The sequence below is a fragment of the Saccopteryx bilineata genome, chromosome 2, assembly GCF_036850765.1.
Source record: "Saccopteryx bilineata isolate mSacBil1 chromosome 2, mSacBil1_pri_phased_curated, whole genome shotgun sequence".
In the NCBI taxonomy this organism is placed as follows: Eukaryota; Metazoa; Chordata; class Mammalia; order Chiroptera; family Emballonuridae; genus Saccopteryx; species Saccopteryx bilineata.
Window position 1 is genome coordinate 337,325,955 of NC_089491.1, and position 18,598 is coordinate 337,344,552.

General features: G+C 42.2%; 1 protein-coding gene across 2 annotated transcripts in view; it reads left to right on the forward strand.

The window, feature by feature from the left end:
- EXOC4 (exocyst complex component 4) overlaps positions 1-18,598 on the forward strand; it is a 683,500-nt gene that overhangs the window by 200,373 nt on the left and 464,529 nt on the right. Inside the window, exons 8-10 of one of the 2 annotated variants that reach the window (XM_066262322.1) lie at positions 3,805-3,950; positions 8,862-8,950; positions 12,852-12,968. In XM_066262322.1, coding sequence (XP_066118419.1) covers positions 3,805-3,950; positions 8,862-8,950; positions 12,852-12,937 — 321 coding nt within the window. In that variant the 3' untranslated portion in view covers positions 12,938-12,968. Of the gene's footprint in view, positions 1-3,804; positions 3,951-8,861; positions 8,951-12,851; positions 12,969-18,598 lie in introns of those variants that run through there. The other variant, XM_066262321.1, reaches the window with a different exon arrangement.

The window sequence follows — 18,598 nt, forward strand, 5'->3', positions numbered from 1 at the left end:
CATTCTTTATTCTCTCTGTGCAGATTGGCTTTCTTTGACATTCCTTCTACGTGGTAAAAGCTAGTTGCCTCAAAGAATTGACATCCCCTCACCTCAACTGACCAGCAGAGACTGTATTCCACTAACACATAGCTGGGAAAGTAAATCTGATTGGCTAGGTGAGGGTTGACTGACCCCTTGGTGGAACAGGGGTCTGGTCAAGAGGGTGGGATCCCAGGGTAGAGTGTGGCAGCCAGAGTCCACTGTGTGGTTAGGGGCCAGTTCTTAGACAAGGAGAAGGTTTTGTAAGTTGGGAAGTTACTGTAAGGGATCAACCACATTAAATACCTACCTAGAAGGACCTGCGTGTTTCATTGAGTAGTTACCTGGATAAACAGATAAGCTGAAGACAGAAGATGTGTTCATTTGAAGCCCACAATTCCCTTATTTATTTTTAGAAAATTTGGTGTATATAACAACAAGCAGATATAGGCAGTGTGTTAGAGAGGATTAAATGGTAACAGATTTATTCAGTGATGTTGCCAATCTTATAGCATGTTGTAACTCTCAAAATCCTGGCCCTGCTTTATACATAATAAGATTTTGGACTACCATCTTTACAACTACTAGTTAAATAATCAGCAACGACTAATTATAGCAGAGGAGATGCCTGACCACCTTGATTTGTATGGTTTCTTAAGCATTCTGTTTCTTTGCCTCAAGCACAGAACCTTCCAACATACCAGGTACTCAAAAAAATATATATAGTGAATCATGATCTCATTAGGATATAGAGAATTTCAGGTCCTTTCCAACTGTGTTTTCATATTTTTTGTCTTTGGTTTTACAAATTAATGCCTCTCAAGTTAAACTTAAAAGCACCCATCAACTTTGACTTAGTTTTTGAACTCTTGATCAGTAAGAAATAGCAATTTCTGGTACTTAAAAAGAGAAAAAAAAATGAGTGTCTGAGAAATGAAGGGCATGAGAGCCAGCAAGAACATAGGATTACCTTCTGCGGACTTTCTGTGGAGGATATGTTGATGTAACGTGAAATGCCCTGTGCCCCAGAATTCCAATCTCGAATGATTTTCCCCCAATTTCAATCTTAAATGATTTCCCCCCAGGAACTCACAGGTATGTGCTTAGCATATTCATGTCCAATTTAGAAGATGTAGTACCTTATCCACAATGCTATAGAATCACCAAGAAATTATGTGGTTATATTTTAACATTAGATAGCTGATATTTGTGGAAAGACTTTGTAGAAGAAGATTTAGTCCAATTCAATCAAATTTAAAGCATCTTAGATATAAGAGTTTATTTGTTCTTTGAGATATTTAACAATGCACTTTTACCCCTTTGGGTGTCAAAGTAAAACTTTACCGGTTTTCAAGCAGTACTTTTCTGGCTAGCGGCAAATGGTGGTAGGAAAAAGAAGCAAAACACCAGGGAAACAAACACTGCAGAGCTGATGATTGAAATTACACCTGTCTCTGTTCTTATCGCTGTTGTAGAATTTTGTGCTGAGGACTCATTTAGGGTTCATTCTACTTTGGAGACTATCTGCAATTTTCATATAATAACATACATCAAGATTTCTTATCATGTACTGTTTAAAAATCTGTGAGTCACTTTTTTTTTTATTCCCTGGTAACCTGCATGGCTCTATGGAGGAGTAAAGAAAAATATTGCTATAAGGATATAGCATTTTTTTTTTTTCATTTTTCTGAAGGTGGAAACAGGGAGAGACAGTCAGACAGACTCCCGCATGTGCCCGACCGGGATCCACCCGGCACGCCCACCATGGGGCGACACTCTGCCCACCAGGGGGCGATGCTCTGCCCCTCCGGGGCGTCGCCATGTTGCTGCCAGAGCCACTCTAGCGCCTGAGGCAGAGGCCACAGAGCCATCCCCAGCGCCCGGGCCATCTTTGCTCCAATGGAGCCTTGGCTGCGGGAGGGGAAGAGAGAGACAGAGAGGAAAGCGCGGCAGAGGGGTGGAGAAGCAAATGGGCGCTTCTCCTGTGTGCCCTGGCCGGAATCGAACCCGGGTCCTCCACACGCTAGGCCGACGCTCTACCGCTGAGCCAACCGGCCAGGGCCAGATATAGCATTTAAGTTGGGTAGTTCGGCATTTTTTTTTTCATTAAATAGTTAATAGTATTCAGCAGGGGGTTTTTTTGTTTGTTTGTTTGTTTTTGTATTTTTCTGAAGCTGGAAACGGGGAGAGACAGTCGGACAGACTCCCGCATGTGCCCGACCGGGATCCACCTGGCACGCCCACCAGGGGGCGACGCTCTGCCCACCAGGGGGCGACGCTCTGCCCCTCCGGGGCGTCACTCTGTTGCGACCAGAGCCATTCTAGCACCTGGGGCAGAGGCCAAGGAGCCATCCCCAGCGCCCGGGCCATCTTTGCTCCAATGGAGCCTCGGCTGCAGGAGGGGAAGAGAGAGACAGAGAGGAAGGAGAGGGGGAGGGGTGGAGAAGCAGATGGGCGCTTCTCCTGTGTGCCCTGGCCGGGAATCGAACCCGGGACTTCTGCACGCCAGGCCGACGCTCTACCACTGAGCTAACCGGCCAGGGCTGTATTCAGCAGTTTTTGGTAAAACTACTGAATGATGTGTAAAACGGGCAGTTTTAGGAGTTCAGAGAAGGGGACAGCTGACCTAGAGTAGCCTGGGAAGGAGTCATGGAAGAGAAAACAGTGGAATTGTTTTTTGCAAGGGTTCGTTAGGATTTGTTTAGGAGAGAGGCTAATGTAGGTTAGGCATCCTCATCACCCACTGTGGCCTGTGCTACCTCCGAGCAGGTTAGTTAGCTTATTCATGTGATGCGACTGCGTGGCCTCTGGAGTGAGGCCACCAGGCCTTACTCGACATGTCTGGACCTCTGCCAAGCCTCGTTTTTTAAATCTCCAATCTGGGAATGTAAGTGATAAACTTTTGTGCTTTTTTAAATGTGGTAATACTTCTAAGGCAACTAGCTCCTGGCCTGCAACATAGGAAGCCCTCAGTAAATATTATGACATTGTTGATGATGCTATTATAATATGGAATAATCGATGTTAGGTTGTGACTACAGGGAAATATTGATTCACTCAATACAGTACCTTACATGTGTAGCCCCTTAATAAAGTGTCCCCCTTATAGCATTAGAGAGCTTACTCCCAACATAAGTGTCAGCTCAGCTCAAATAAACTTATTAGAAAATGTTCCCAGCATCGGCCTGGCGTGCAGGAGTCCCAGGTTCGATTCCTGGCCAGGGCACACAGGAGAAGCGCCCATCTGCTTCTCCCCCCCTCCCCCCCTCCTTCCTCTCTGTCTCTCTCTTCCCCTCCCGCAGCCAAGGCTCCATTGGAGCAAAGAAGGCCCGGGCGCTGGGGATGGCTCTGTGGCCTCTGCTTCAGGCGCTAGAATGGCTCTGGATGCAACAGAGCGATGCCCCAGAGGGGCAGAGCATCACCCCCTGGTGGGTATGCCGGGTGGATCCCGGTTGGGCGCATGCGGGAGTCTGTCTGACTGCCTCCCCGTTTCCAGCTTCGGAAAAATGGAAAAAAAAAAAAAGAAAGAAAATGTTCCCTTTACTCCCATATTCAAATGCCCACTGCTCTCTTTCCCGGGTTTTAGGAATACAGAGAACACACTTGGCTTTCTGGATAGAATGGTTGCTTCCTCAGATCTCCCAATAGAAATAGCATAGCTAGGTTCACATACTTCTGGATGTCAAGGATGAGGTTTTAGCATTAGGTTTTTATGGTATAACATTGCTTTTTCTAATAGCACGTCATAAATATGTGTATTAAATTGCTTCTCTGATTGCACAGATGCTGTTGACTGAATACTTGGACATGAAAAATACACGTACAGCCTCGGAACCATCAGCCCAACTCAGCTACGCCAGCACCGGACGCGAGTTTGCAGCCTTTTTTGCCAAGAAGAAACCTCAAAGGCCAAAAAATTCTCTTTTCAAGTAAGTATCTCCCTGTTGGTAATAGAAGCATTGGATCCAGGTAGGACTTTCTACTTAATTGATGGCCATCACTTCCCCCCCAGTTAAAGTTGATCTGAAATAATTTAAAGGAATTGACTATTTTGTAAACTTTTATTTTCTGTAAGGGGAAATGGTCATATTGGAATATAGTTACTGGACTATCTAGAACTTTTTAAAAAATTGCAGGAATTTATTTCTGGGGAGCTTTATACAATAATGTAGGGAAATTCAACTCTCTAGTTGTTTCTGGGGAATTTATATGAAATGAAAAGAAATGTAATATTTCAGCCTTTGGAAAACCCCAAGTGCCAAGAAACAACCTTTGTTAATAAAGTTATGTAAATCCCTCTAGCTAAGTAATAATTGGGTTTTGTTTAGTAAAGGAATATTCTGGAAATTCTTTTTTTTTTTTTTTTTTTTTTTTTTAAATTCTTGTCTTAGCTAACCCTACCTGGTCATATATCCTAAGTGTATGTCACTTAATATCAGCTAACAGTTATATTATTATTAACAATAATAACAACAATAATACCTTCCATTGATGATTTACTCTTACCGGGCATTGTGGTAGGTCAGTTTCTCAAAATAACCTTAATTATACATAATTCAGGTTATATTTCAGCAGCCAGAGACAGGCTATCACTTACTGAGTTCTAACTAAGTGCTGGCCAAGGAGTTAAGTCATTTTCATGGATTACCTTGTTTACTCATTATGACCTTCTAAGTGTTTTCTATTTTTAACCCTCTTTTACACATGTGAAAAAAATTGAGGCACAAGAGAAGTTAGGTAACCTATGTAAGTTCACACAGCTAGCAAGTGTTAGCAGCAGGGTTTAACCCTTGGCAGACCTATGTGTTTTTTTGAAGAGTTAATGGGTGTCCAAGAAGTTGTATGTGTCAATCTGAGCATAGGAAAGGACGTCAGCAGTATCATCACAGTGTCGTGAACAGTTGAGGTTCCAGTATCGTCTACTGACTCACCTTTTTTTTTTTTTTTTTTTTCATTTTTTCTGAAGCTGGAAACGGGGAGAGACAGACAGACTCCCGCATGCGCCCGACCGGGATCCACCCGGCACGCCCACCAGGGGCGACGGTCTGCCCACCAGGGGGCGTTGCTCTGCCCATCCTGGGCGTCGCCATGTTGCGACCAGAGCCACTCTAGCGCCTGGGGCAGAGGCCACAGAGCCATCCCCAGCGCCCGGGCCATCTTTGCTCCAATGGAGCCTTGGCTGCGGGAGGGGAAGAGAGAGACAGAGAGGAAAGCGCTGCGGAGGGGTGGAGAAGCAAATGGGCGCTTCTCCTGTGTGCCCTGGCCGGGAATCAAACCCGGGTCCTCCGCACGCTAGGCCGACGCTCTACCGCTGAGCCAACCGGCCAGGGCCTACTGACTCACTTTTGAGGTTGTTTATTCTTTAAATCGTGAGTTCATTGAGTTTTTACTCATGAAGGGACGCCTCAGACGCTCTTTTATCTCGTGGTCTAGAGGAGAAGAGATTTGCTGTGCTGATGGTGGAATAAAATCCGTTGTTTATTTAATGGGTTCCTTTCTTTCCTTTTCTTCTTTGTGTAGTTTTATGCAGAGGCTAAAGGAATGGAAATGCAGTGAAAGTGCTTTTGTCTGCAGGTAATGCAGAGACCCAAGCAGGCCACCGTAGGTGAAAGCACAGGGAGGTGCCTCTCACACAGCCAGGAGCAGTGGGAGCATTGCTCAGCTCCCCAGCACAGTGCCATGGAGGCCAGCCTTCCCATGCCCCTGCCTTCGTTTCCACTCCAGTAAAATTGGTGATGTCAGGAACAAGGGTGTGATTCTCCCTACTGAGATTTTTTTTAAATGAGTAGTCTTTATTTTTTATACCAGTTTTAGTTTTTTAGAAAAATCAAACAGACAATACACAGTTCTCTTATGTTCCCTCTCCCACAACTTTCTCTATCAACGTCTTGCATGAATGTGATTACATGTGTTACAATTGATGAACCAATATTTATACATCATTATCAGCTAAAGTCTGTGGTTTACACTAGAGTTCACACTTTGTTTTCTACAGTGTTATGGGTTTTGAGAACTATGTAATGTCATATATCCACCATTAGAGTCTCACGCAGAATGGTTTTACTGCCCTAAACACACCACCCCGTTTTCTACTGGTTTATTCCTCTTTTTCCTGCTCCCTGACCCTGACAATGACTGGCTTTTTTACTGTCTCTTTCGTTTGCCTTTTCCAGAATGTCTTTCATAGTTACAAACAGACTTTTTTCCACTTAGCAATATAAGGTTGTTTCATGTGTGTGTGTGTGTGTGTGTGTGTGTGTGTTTGTGTGGCTTGATTATCTCCATGTATCGCTCTATAATAGTTCATTGTGTGGATGTACCACAGTTTTCCATTCAAGTATTGAAAGGCACCTTGGTTGAGTCTGTAAAGCTACTATAAACATTCATGTGCAGGTTTTTGTATAAACACAAATTTTCAACTCATTTGGATAAATGCTTAGGAGCACAGCTGCTGGGTCATATGGAGAGACTCGGTTTTAACTTTGTATAAGACAATGCCAAACTGTCTCCCAAAGTAGCCTTGCCATTTTAAACCCTTTTAAAATTATTTTAATTTATTACTGATACATTTCTTCATTTTCCTGCCAGCAACAAAGCCCCTTTGCACAGTCCACTCCAGAAGGCTAGGACTGGTCTCGTGTCTGGTCCTAAACCAACTGCTGGCAAGGCAAGCAGACCCTGGTAACTATCTTACATCACTTAGGGTTCATCTCTGGGGATTGGTCCTGAGCTGGAGACAGAGCCACTTTTTCTGAGCACAGGAAAATATAAAAAAAGAAAGATACTTCCAAGTGAAGAGGGCACACGGTAGCAGAACACCCAGCTAGGTCAGAGCTGTGCCAGCCCGCAAGAGGGAGCATGGAGGGGAGTTGATAGAGACGCGGAGACGGCCACCAATGCTGGCCGGTAGGCTTCCCTCCCCTCCCCTCCCCTCCCCTCTCCACCCCTCCCCACCCCTCCCCACCCTTCCCCTCCCCTCCTCATCCTTCCCCTCGCCTCCCCTCCCCTCCTCCCCCACTCAGCCGCCACCTAACTGTAGATATATGTATTGCCAGATTGGGGTTTCAAGGATTTTAGATTTCATGCTCTTAACCATTGCCCCTGACTTTCAACCTGAGACCACACATCCATTATCAGACATCTAGCCTTTCCTGAAATTGTGATATTGGAAAGCATCTAGATTGTTGGAAATGAATACATGACCTTCAGTAGTTGTTACACATTTATTATTATTGCACAGAAGTAAAAACTCATCACCCACCTAGAATGAGGGCATTATTACAAATCTGCCTATTTTGAGCCTGGTTGCACCCTTAATGAGCCCTGTGCCCCAGAGTGGGTCTCTTGTCTATAAAATAAGGAGGTGACACAGAGTCATGTCTAGTGCCTCATTCTCTATAAAATTGTATCAACTCATGGCTTGTTCCAAACATAAGAAGGATTTCCAAGTAGCAAAAATACATCAGGTCATAGAGGAATAAGGTTTTGGTGAGCTGTAATCTGTTTTTATCACATCCCTGAAAGACTTTCTTGCTCTCTTTAATTGCTCCTAGCCAAGGTTAATTAAGTGTGTTTAAGTTCCCTCTTACTGTATAATGTGTGCCTCTCCATTCTTTGCTCAAGAGTTTATTTTTTTTTTCCCCTTGTCATTTCTGATCAATAGCTGTCAGCATGCTTTTGGAGGTCAGTGGCTTCATTTTTGTACTTGACTGGCAGGTGGCACATCAAGTACTGCACACGTGGCCTCCTCCTGGCAATTAGTGTCCTCTTAGTTCTTGGCAGGGTGCAGAGAGAGGAGCAAGCAACCCCAGTGTCCCCCTCAGACCGCCATTCTTCTTAGTGCTCCTCCTCCTTGTGGAAGAATGGAGAAGGAAGGCGTGATGAGAAAATAATGGTGCCCCTTCCTCAGTGCAGGAAACCGCTTCCATTGTCACTGGTGCTCCATTATGTTGCTGTTTACCCCTGAGTGGCAGTAATTCTTGCAAGGGTTTCTCCTGGCAGCCTCTTATTCTGACTTTGAAGGCAGCAGCTTTGAAATGGAACTTCTTAGCACATCAGAGAATTTACAGTTTGCAAGAGTCATGATTTTAACTGGTCTTTTTTCCCCCCATAGCTACAAGTTTTATCTTAAGATGATGATTCATTTTTTTCTTTGTTGTATTTGTTATGTTAGAGACCTGTATCATGAGCCTCCCGCCATGTTTTGACTGCTGAGACAGTTCCCTGGTAGGTGTGCACAGCATTCTGTGGGTGGTATATTCGAGAGTGTTTTTTATGCGGTAGGTGGCATGTCACAACCGCGCAGCCCTTTAGAAACTGTATTGTCTCTGAGACCTAGAAGGAGAGCTGTAGGCGCCTTGCTTCCTTGGTGAGTGAGGTTCAGCAGCAGCATTTCTACCATGCCTGTCATACGCGTCCCCTCGCAGAGGGGTTAGAAAGGCAGGATGTCCGATCTGAGGAACCAGGATCTCGGTGGTGACTGCTGGCAGTAACTGGTGGTGGGACAGGCAAAGTCAAAATGACTTCATAAATTACTTTCTTGCTGTGTTTGTAGTGATCCTGGCAGAGGATCTGGAGGCAAAAGAAAGTTGCCACAGATCAGAACTGTACCCACTGAGATGGAAAATGAGCCGAAGTTCCAGATCCGGCTGTGGGGGAGCGTTGCCCGGGTCTCCTTCATAAACCACAGTGTGCGGCAGCCGGCCCTGCCGGGGAGCAGCCAGTGTTCCTGCTGTGGACCGTTAGGGAGCAGCACACAGACTCGAGTACTGTTGGAATACTCGCTGATACTGCCTGTGTGGTGCCCACCACCCACTTGTCTACCCTGCCCTTCATTGCAGGTTCGAGTCGTCTTCCCATGCCATCAGCATGAGCGCCTACTTGCGGGAGCAGAGACGGGAGCTGTACAGCCGCAGTGGAGAACTCCAAGGTGGGTGGTCGAACTGCTCTGGAGAACTAGTTCTCTGCCGTTATACACAGCTTTAGTAAATAGAAATGTCGCCCTTGAGCCCGGCCTAGGACAACACTGCTGTTTATAATGGAAAAACATTGTAAAATCCAACTAAGTTACAGAGGAATTCCATTCTGCCAGGATGATTAATTGAAGAATCACTAAATCCTAACTAGGTCCTTTCCCTTCCTTCAAAATGTAATTGAAGTATAGAAGTTTCAAGCAATAGTCTATTATACTTACCAGTGTTCAGCAAAATAGGAATATTTATCTGTGGTTACAAGGGGAGAAAGTATAGTAGTTAGCAAACATGTTAGCAAACATGTCATGCTCAGAATAATCAATAAATAATAATTCAGCTGAGCTGACACATCCCACGGTGGGTGAGAGAAGAGATCAACTGACCAGATTTTGTAAAAGTTTGATGGTGTTTCAGGAAGAGCAGTTTCTCTGATGAATGCTTTTAACATTACAGCAGGAAAAGAAGAGGGAAAATCGCACCTATTTTCCATTGAAAACAGACATCCTTTTCATTCATTCTATTATCCCGACTGGTCCAAGGACCACAGTGAGATCTGCATTGCAGCTTGTCCTTGAATAGGCCTAACTGAATAGTTTCGTCAGATCATAACAGGCAGACAGTCTTTCTGTCTTCTCTGAGCGCCACGTGGCCGCAGGCTTTGCCTCCTAGAGTGCATAGGGTCAGCTTTGCTTTCTGGGGTGGGCAAAGTGGTAAAGAAATCCACCAGAAGAGACCATCAAAGTCACATTAAAATAAAGCTCCAATTATACAAAAGTTAAGTTCCTGCCAACGTTTTCAATTTATCATGCAATTAAAAAATGCTGCTCAACCTAACAGCACACAAGGGGGAAAAAAGAATAGAAAGAAATTAGGCTTCTTTGGTATCATCTACCCATCTCAGTTGGCTCTAACTGGGATGGCGCAGATGGTTCATTATATAGTCTGCTGTTGACAATTGGGCTGTGGAGGTGGGGATGCTATTTCAAAGCGAGCAAGATAACAGGTGGAAATCTAACTTGCGTGTGTGTCTACGTTAATCACAGACGTCCTATTGCTTTGAATCTCTCCACTGCTTCATGCCGTGCTGGTGGCTAGAAAGATATTAGTTTTAATGGACATTTAACTGAGTATAGCCTCTCAGGTTTCATGTGTGATTTCCAGGAGAATAAAAATGACCGATGAACACGTTGTCTCACAAGGGTAAAAAAAAAAAAATCAAAATACTGCCACTCATGACCAAAATAATGTCGTAGGTTATTCAGCCCACTGTGCCTCAGTTATCACATTTGAAAAATAGAGCTGTTACTAGTTCTGACCATTTTAAGGGGATGTTGTGATTGTGAAAGTATGATAGATATTCGAACCCTGGAAAAATTAGAGTGAAATTGATTTAAATGAAAATGGTGCTTTTACAATGCTATCATTGTGGAATTAGGAGAACTGTTTGCTTCATGGGGTCTCATTATCACCTTCCCTCCAGTCTTGCTGTGACACGGAGCTGGCTCTGCCCGAGGTCACCAGTGACCTCCACCTTGGCCGCTTCAGTGTTTGTTTTTCTGTGTTCATCTCACTCGATCTGTCAGTAGCTATGGTTTTTTCTCCGCTCTCATCTTCCTTCTAAATCTTCTCAAGTGTTCTTTGAAGTGGTTCAAGGTTTGCTCCTGAAATCTTTTCTGTGTTCCCTCTGAAGACTCTCCCCAGATTTCATTCTAGTTTCCTGATACCTTCCAGTGTCCTGTTCCCCACCTAGTCCTGTCATTCTTTATCACATGATTTTTATCTTCCATATATATATATATATATATATATATATATTTTTTTTTTTTTTTTTTTTTTTTTTTTTTGTGACAGAGACAGAGAGAGGGACAGATAGAGACAGACAGAAGGGAGAGAGATAAGAAGCATCAATTCTTTGTTGCAGCACCTTAGTTGTTCACTGATTACTTTCTCAAATGTGCCTTGACCGGGGGCTACAGCAGAGCAAGTGACCCCTTGCTCAAACCAGAGACCTTGGGCTTCCAAGTCTGTGACCTTTGGGCTCAAGGCAGATTAGCTCGTGCTCAAGCCAGCAAGCTTGGGGTTTTGAACCTGGGTCCTCTGCATCCCAGTCTGATGCTCTACCCACTGTACCACTGGTTGGTCAGGCTATAATGCTTTTCTTAACACGCACATGTCTTGTTAAATTATTGCATTTCAACACTTTCCTCAGAATACCCAGAATGCAAGCTTTATTCATTGTACTGCATTCCAGTGCCTAGGACAATGCTTGACTTGAATGAGGCACTTAAAAATATATGACAAAGGAGGTCTCTATCCTCAATATCTCCTTATTTGTTATTTGTAGGTACAAGCCTACTTATTTGAGGAACCCTAGCGGGAGCTTTGATAAATAGAGTAGAAGTCCTGTGATTTGTCCTCACTGATTTTTAAAGATAATAAAACTCACGAATGAGAAAGTAACTCACATTATTTGTCATTGATTCAAGTAGAAATGTATACCCCATTTTGATTACAGTTTCTTTTCTGCCTTGGGGCTACTTAGTACTTACGTTTGTACTCAATAATGTTACCTTTAGAGTGCCACTTTTATTCCCATTAGTTTAATGAGTGGCATTTCTATAGCCCTGACATTAAAATATCCTGTAAAGCTCCAGCCACTTGAGAATTGACTTCTCTAAGAGGATTTGCTTTGTGCAGTAAATATGGATATACTGAAATCAGGGAAAACGGGGCTCTCACACTGACCTGACCTGAATTTTTTGAGTTTTGCTCTCCAATGGGTTGTTGGTGATTGGAGCTGTGAATACTTAATGGTAGCGCACGTAATTAACCTGTTTGGAGGTGCCTTGCTTTAAGATAAGGCAATACCCAGAATAGGTTAACCATGAGTTGATTATTCTTTTTACAGAAGGACATTTAATAGGAGTCTCTTACATAGCAAGCTATTCTGTAATGGAGCATTTAAAGCAGACTTTCAATTATGCACACATTTTCAGGGTCATTTTGACTGAAGCAAGGCACAGTGGTTATATGCTCATACCGTGCATTGGTTCCCCAGCCTTCAATATAAGAAGCACTCGTCAAGCTTGCTCTCTTAAAATTTGATTAGAAAATTCTTCATAGTCTTTTCAATTTTGCTCAATGACTTTGTTAATAACACTATGCAAGGGACATGAAAAAAAAATTTTTTTTCTTAAAGTTGCATATAAATATTTCAGAATAACCATTTTTCATTGTTGTCTCTTCTGTTTTAGGTACTATTATAGTATATAAAATTGATTCTACTTTCTGTTGAATATTTATAATCTTGCTTTTTAAAAGACTGATCTTAATTTACTTCTATGTATGACTTGTCCTATAATGAAATTATAATACAGTTTTTATAAAAGCCAATTTCTTTATCTGTCCCTAAGAAGTAGTAAGTATTAAATATCCTTTTCTCAGGTCATGAACAGACCAATGCTTATTTCAAATCTTTTAGGAAAAGAATGTATTCTTCTTCCAAGACTCCTTTGTGCAATGTAGATATTGATTTTATTTAAAAATGGTCTTGGTGGATTTAATTTACATAAGATGGATTTATTTTTCTGAAGAATCTAGTTCATACAACATCCTCCCTACCCCATAGTAGCTGAAACACAAGGAAGAACCCGAAGGTCATGAGAGAATGGACCTTGAGAGAGCAGGACAGACCTCCCAGAGCCTGGGGAGAGCCTAATAAGAACCTCACTTTGGAGAAATAATCCTTGGACAGACAGCAGCACTAGTTGATGACAGATAACCTTATTTTTTAAATGCCATTTTGTTATTAAAAACCCCATAGAAAAAATAACTTTGTTTCAAATGCCGTTACTGTAGTGTGCTGTATCGGACTGCGCATGATGGGCTGGGCAGAGATACTGACGGGCAGGATAGTGAAGGACCAGCCTCCGATTCCAGAGTAGCTTGTTCTGCTTGGACTTTGGTGTGGTTCTGTGAGGAGACAGCGCCAGCACTCACATCTGATGTCCAGCTTGTAGTTCTGCTGCGGGTGAAGACATCCAGCAAGTTACTTTTGGCTCCATCACAATTTTAAACTTGAAAAGCCCATATAACAATAATATATGATCATATACATGTATGACTGCTACATGAATACAGCACGGGGCAAAAGGAGGTTTATAGTTGTTTGTATGGAACATAATACAATAAATAAAAAATAATTCAAAACTAAATTCTGTGTCTTGTGCACTCACAACTTGAAACTGATTTTGCCCCACCCTGTATTGTAGTAGTCACAGGATGTTAGTTCCTAGAATTGTGAGGACATCTACTGAATTGCAGTCAGTTCATTTGCATATTCATGGCCACTTAGCTCAAATAAGTCCCTGTTTGCACGTCAGTGTCTGATTTCAGCCCCAGTTAAATAGTTTACATATCCCTGTTCAGTTGGTCAGTGATGGTCATATGTGGAGCATTGGTACGCCTGTTTGTGCTCTGAGTAGCTTGGGGAGCACCGTGGTTTAGTGGGAATCCTGCTTTTACTGGGCACATCAGGTTACCTTTCTGAGCCCTAAATTACTCATTTGTATAATGAAGTTAGCAACACTACTTAGTAGGGTTCTTACTTCCCTCCCCTCTTGTCTGCTCCTGCTTGGTCCTGAATCTTTCCAAACCATTCATTTTCCTGCAACCAGAGAGATGTAAAAGAGTTTAGTGTTTCCCTAAGTCCCTAGTACTAAACCGCATGTCCTTAACATGGCTTAATAAGGTTCTGCATGAATTGGCCACTGCTTACACACAACTCCTCCTTGGCCCCTTTCTCACCATATTGACCTCAGAACATGCCGGGCTTATTCAAGCCATGGGCCCCTGACACCCTGTTCTCTGTGCACGGAGTTGCGTGCCTCTGCCTTCTTCCCTGCTTTATAAGAAGATTTTGCATAATGCTTATTAAGTGCTTACCAGTGTCAGTCAGTATTCCAAAAACTTTTACATCCAGTACCTTCTTTTATCCTCTTTACTCTTACTTCCTTAGGGAAGCTTTATGGTTTTGTTTGTTTAAATTCCCTGCCCCGTCCCCCAGTCTAGGTTAGCTTTCTTGTTTGTAGCACAGGTTATACTTAACCTTATTCAATTAATTATTTGTTGTTGTTCGTTTAAAATGTGTATTTATTATTTACTTTATGTTCCATGCACTCAGGAACCACACCAGTTGAGTTTACCCTACGTAGTAAGCTCCTTGTACAGTGTCAGGTGTGTAGCAAGCACCCAATAATAGTCATGGTTTTTACAAATGAAAAGAACTTCAGCATTACATACAGTAACCACATGGTGAGCTAGACTGATAAATGATAAAGTTGGCTAATTAATATAATGGAGTTTTATTCTATAAGGTTTGCAAAGTAACTTGCATATGAAATGGGTTGTGTAATTTACATACAGTAAGCCATACTTATGAAAATGAACAATTTTGATGCATTTTGGGAGATGTGTACACCTGTCAAGACCCAGAACGTGTTCATCACTCAAGAGTTTCCCTGTGTTCTTTGTAGTGCCCTGTTTCGCTCTCCATTCCCAGCCCTCTGTAACTACTGAAATTATTTGTCATGATAGATTCACTTGCAATTTCTAAATTTTGTATAAATGGAATCATACAGTATACAATTTTGTGACTGGCTTCTTTCATTCAACCTAATGATTTTGACACTCATCCAACGTATTGTGTCTATCAGTAGTTTGTGTCTTTTTATTGCTGAATGGTACGCTGTTATACGGATGTACCACAGTAAGTAGGGGGATAGCTCACTGTTTATTCTTCCAGCTGTTGGTGCATATTTGAATTGCTACTGGTGTTTGCGAATTATTGTGAATAATTCTGCGCTAAACATTTGTGTCTAAGTTTTGTATGGAACATATATTTTCAATTCTATTGGTGGTCAGTATATATTTAACTTTTTAAGAAACTGCCCATTTTCTAAAGGGAGAGTATGATTTTATTGGGTTGGGGAATAAGTTTGAAGCGTTTTTATATTTTCTTTTACAACGATTTGTTTGCTGTTTGGCAAAGGGTAAGTATTCATTTGATAAAACTCTTTCTGCTCTACAAAACTATGTTAATTGTATTTTTGAGTTATTTAATTTTTTATTAGTTTTGAGGCTTAGAAATGGAATACCCAGGAGGCAAAAATCAACATTTTCGACACCTGCTCTTCTTTTGCTTGTCATCAAGGTAAAAAAGCTGCTGAAGCAGCCCGGGACATTTGCGACGTGTATGGAGAAGGTGTCATAGGCGAGTCTACAGCACGGAAATGGTTTGCAAAGTTCAAAAATGGCGACTTTGGCATTGATGACACGTGCCGCAGCGGAAGGCCTTCTGAATTCGATGAAGAACTGGGAAATGCTTGAAAAGAATGCCACAGTCAACAAGGAGCTCTACATTGCCCAGCTACACCGCGTGAATGAGGCTATTCGACTGAAAAGACCTGATCGACATGGTCAAACCATACTCCTTCACGACAACGCCAGGCCCCATGTTGCACAAGTCATCAAAGCCGCACTCCCAAGAGCTCGAATGGGAGGTCCTTCAGCATCTGCCATATTCTCCGGACCTTGCACCGACCGATTACCATCTTTTCTGCTCCCTGTCAAACCATATGAAGGGCGTTACCTTCTATAACAAAGAGGTCCTTAAAAACTGGCTCAACAACTTCTTTGACACCAGACCAGGCGATTTTTGGCGGAACAGCATCAACAAATTGGTCAAGAGGTGGGAAGAGGTTGTAAACAGCAATGGCGAATATATATTGATTAACTTATTGATATAATTATTGTTTTTTGTTTAAATAAAAGTCTTCGGTAAAAACGCTACGAACTTATTCCCCAACCCAATATATTCTCACTAGCAGTCTATGCCAACACTTGGTATTGTCTGTCTCTTTAATTTAAGACGTTCTAATGGGTGTACAATGGGATCTTATGGTGGTGGCTTGTGCATTTTCATGTCATATCTATGTAGAAGGCTATAACTGGTTGAGCATTCTATATTCAAGTTAGACTTAACCTCAAATCCTTTTTCTCTTATAATAATTACAACCTGTTATTCTGTGTCATTTCTTTAGAATAACTTTCTTTTTCTGTCTACCTCCATGAAGTTTTTTAGTATAGAGAAAATTGATGCAACTGTTTTACAGGTCACCTGGAAAGCCGCGGATGTATTTGCTTATATACTATATGCTAAAATAGTGCTTCCTGAAAATACTCATTGTGCACCTATAGGGTTCTAGCATCTTTTGATAGTTTGTATAATGTTATCAAACAGCAGAGTATGAATTCTACACAAGCCCTGCTCTGAAGCTAAGAATTACCAATTGTTGCCTTATTAGTAATCACAGGATAATGCAGAGTACTGCTAATTAAGCCTGTCTGTTTTTCTGTGAGTGCCACCGTGGCAGCAAATGGTATCTTAAGCTGACAAGCTGTGAATTAAAACCTGCAGAATGCAAGACCTCGTCTTGGGAAGATGAAGTTATGTATAGGTGACTTGTTCCATTTGAATTAATCAAAGGGCTGCTGGTGTAGACCAGCTGTGTTCTCTGATGACAAAAACGAATCTTGACATTTTGGGTAATGAAAATTCAGTTCAGCGCCTCTTAGAGATCTGTATGATAATGCGTTGTCAGTCAGACGAGGAGGGAAGGGGGAAAGCAAAACCCTGTCTTATTAAAATAGACACTGTGACAAGTGGACACTGCTGGATTTCCAGTTTCTAGGGGAAAAATGTCAAGGGAAACCTCCTTTTGAAAAACGAGAGGACTAGCTGTTTTTTGGAAGGAGGGTGAAAAGACTTGACTTCCGATGCATGACCTCTCTGACAGTTGCCTTTGTTCATGATGCCTAGTTTCATGGTTTATTTTACTGGGGTGCAGGGCAAGGCAGGGACAGACTGGCAAGGAGCCTCACTCCTTTGGTCTGACTGTCTTACTGCATTCATCTCGCTCATACCTGTGGGCTCACTTATTATTTCCTCTGCGTGTGTTTCTTCTAGTCTGGCGGATTAGCTGCACTGTCTCTTCAAAGGCTATCCAATCAAGGAGGGGTTATTAAAACCAGGGCGATTTATGACTGAGAATTAATTAGAGAAGCATTTTCATGCAAAACATCCAATTTTTTGATTAGCAATGGAGCAGGGCTGCAATTAACACTCTAGGAAGCTTAAATTTCCAGCTTTTTGATTCTCAGGAAATGAGATTATCAAACCAGGGTCAGATACTTGACAGCAAAGCGGGGGTGGGAAGTGTGAAATCATATGTTAAAAAAAAAAGTTGTCTTTTGATTTTAATTCTCCACTTGCTGTTAAAGCAATGGAAAATTCAGAGAAAGAGAAGAGCAAAAATCTAAAAATTCAAAACCCTACAATGCTTCACTCTTCAGTGGCCTATTTGCTATGCGAAGATTCTGTTGTCCATGTTTGCTCAGAATATGTTTTAGAAGCACAGCAATAGTTTTTGTTCCTGCATCTCCAAAAAATTTCTTTTAGACATTCAGTGGCTGAACAAATATTTGAAGTGTTTATATGGTGTAGAGAGAATCCAAAATTTCTTTAATTAGGAATCTTCTTTTCTAAATGGTGGTTTACTGTCTTTGCAATCTAGTGTTGTTGATGTTTTTAATGCTTTTAAACCAGTTGAGGCATCCATGGTTTAGATAGTGAGTTATCTCAGGACATAGATGACCACTTAGTGATGTGACCTTTGTCCGGCTCGGGGGCCTGCAGTAGGGAGGCAGGTCACCCAGACCTGCTGCAAAACAAAATCTCTTCATCATCAGTATAGTTGGTGCTCCACAAGGAGATGCAACAGAATGGAAATTCATTTCTTCTAGGAAGTATTCTTTACTTTCTCTTAATTTGGACCTCTAATTTCATGGAGAAACAGAGGAACAATGTATCTTTTGTGTAGCTCACTCAGCCAGGGTATAGCTGACATCCTTCTTCACTTATTCATTCAGTTGTTAAGATTCCTTGATAAAGGGACCTTGCCAATATATTTGAACCACCCAACCTTCTCTTTGCCGCCCTGTTCTTTGCACTTATGATGGAGCTTAGTCTATCTGTAGCTGTCACTGTGTACTAGTGATGGACCGGCTGCCTAATGACATTGGGGAAATTGTTGGCACCCAGCATGAAGACGGTGCCCAGGTGAGGAATCCTTCCTGGGGTGGCTTGGGGATGGGATTGAAGACTGGTTAATAGGCCTGTGTGAGTTAGGCTTTTCTTGTTCTCCCAGCCTTGATTTGTTCTATTAACATAAAGGGTAGGAGTATTTGTTAGAATCTTGGGGCTTGTTCTTAAAAACAGCCTCATAAGCAGTTTCTGGACTAGACTAGTCATAAGTGGAAGAGGCCATATGGCCTCTGCATAATCAGTGGTTTTTGTCATTGCATTTTTTTGTCCCAGAGCATCTTTGATTTAGGAACGTGATTCATCGATCTAGTCTATCATTATTCCAGTCCCACTACGGCTTTTCAGCTTTATTTGTCAGTCTTGCTTAATCCTCCTCCCTTTGTTGGTAAAGAGTATCTATCACTGGCTGGACGAAATTGTCTGCAGTTTAATCTGGGAGAAA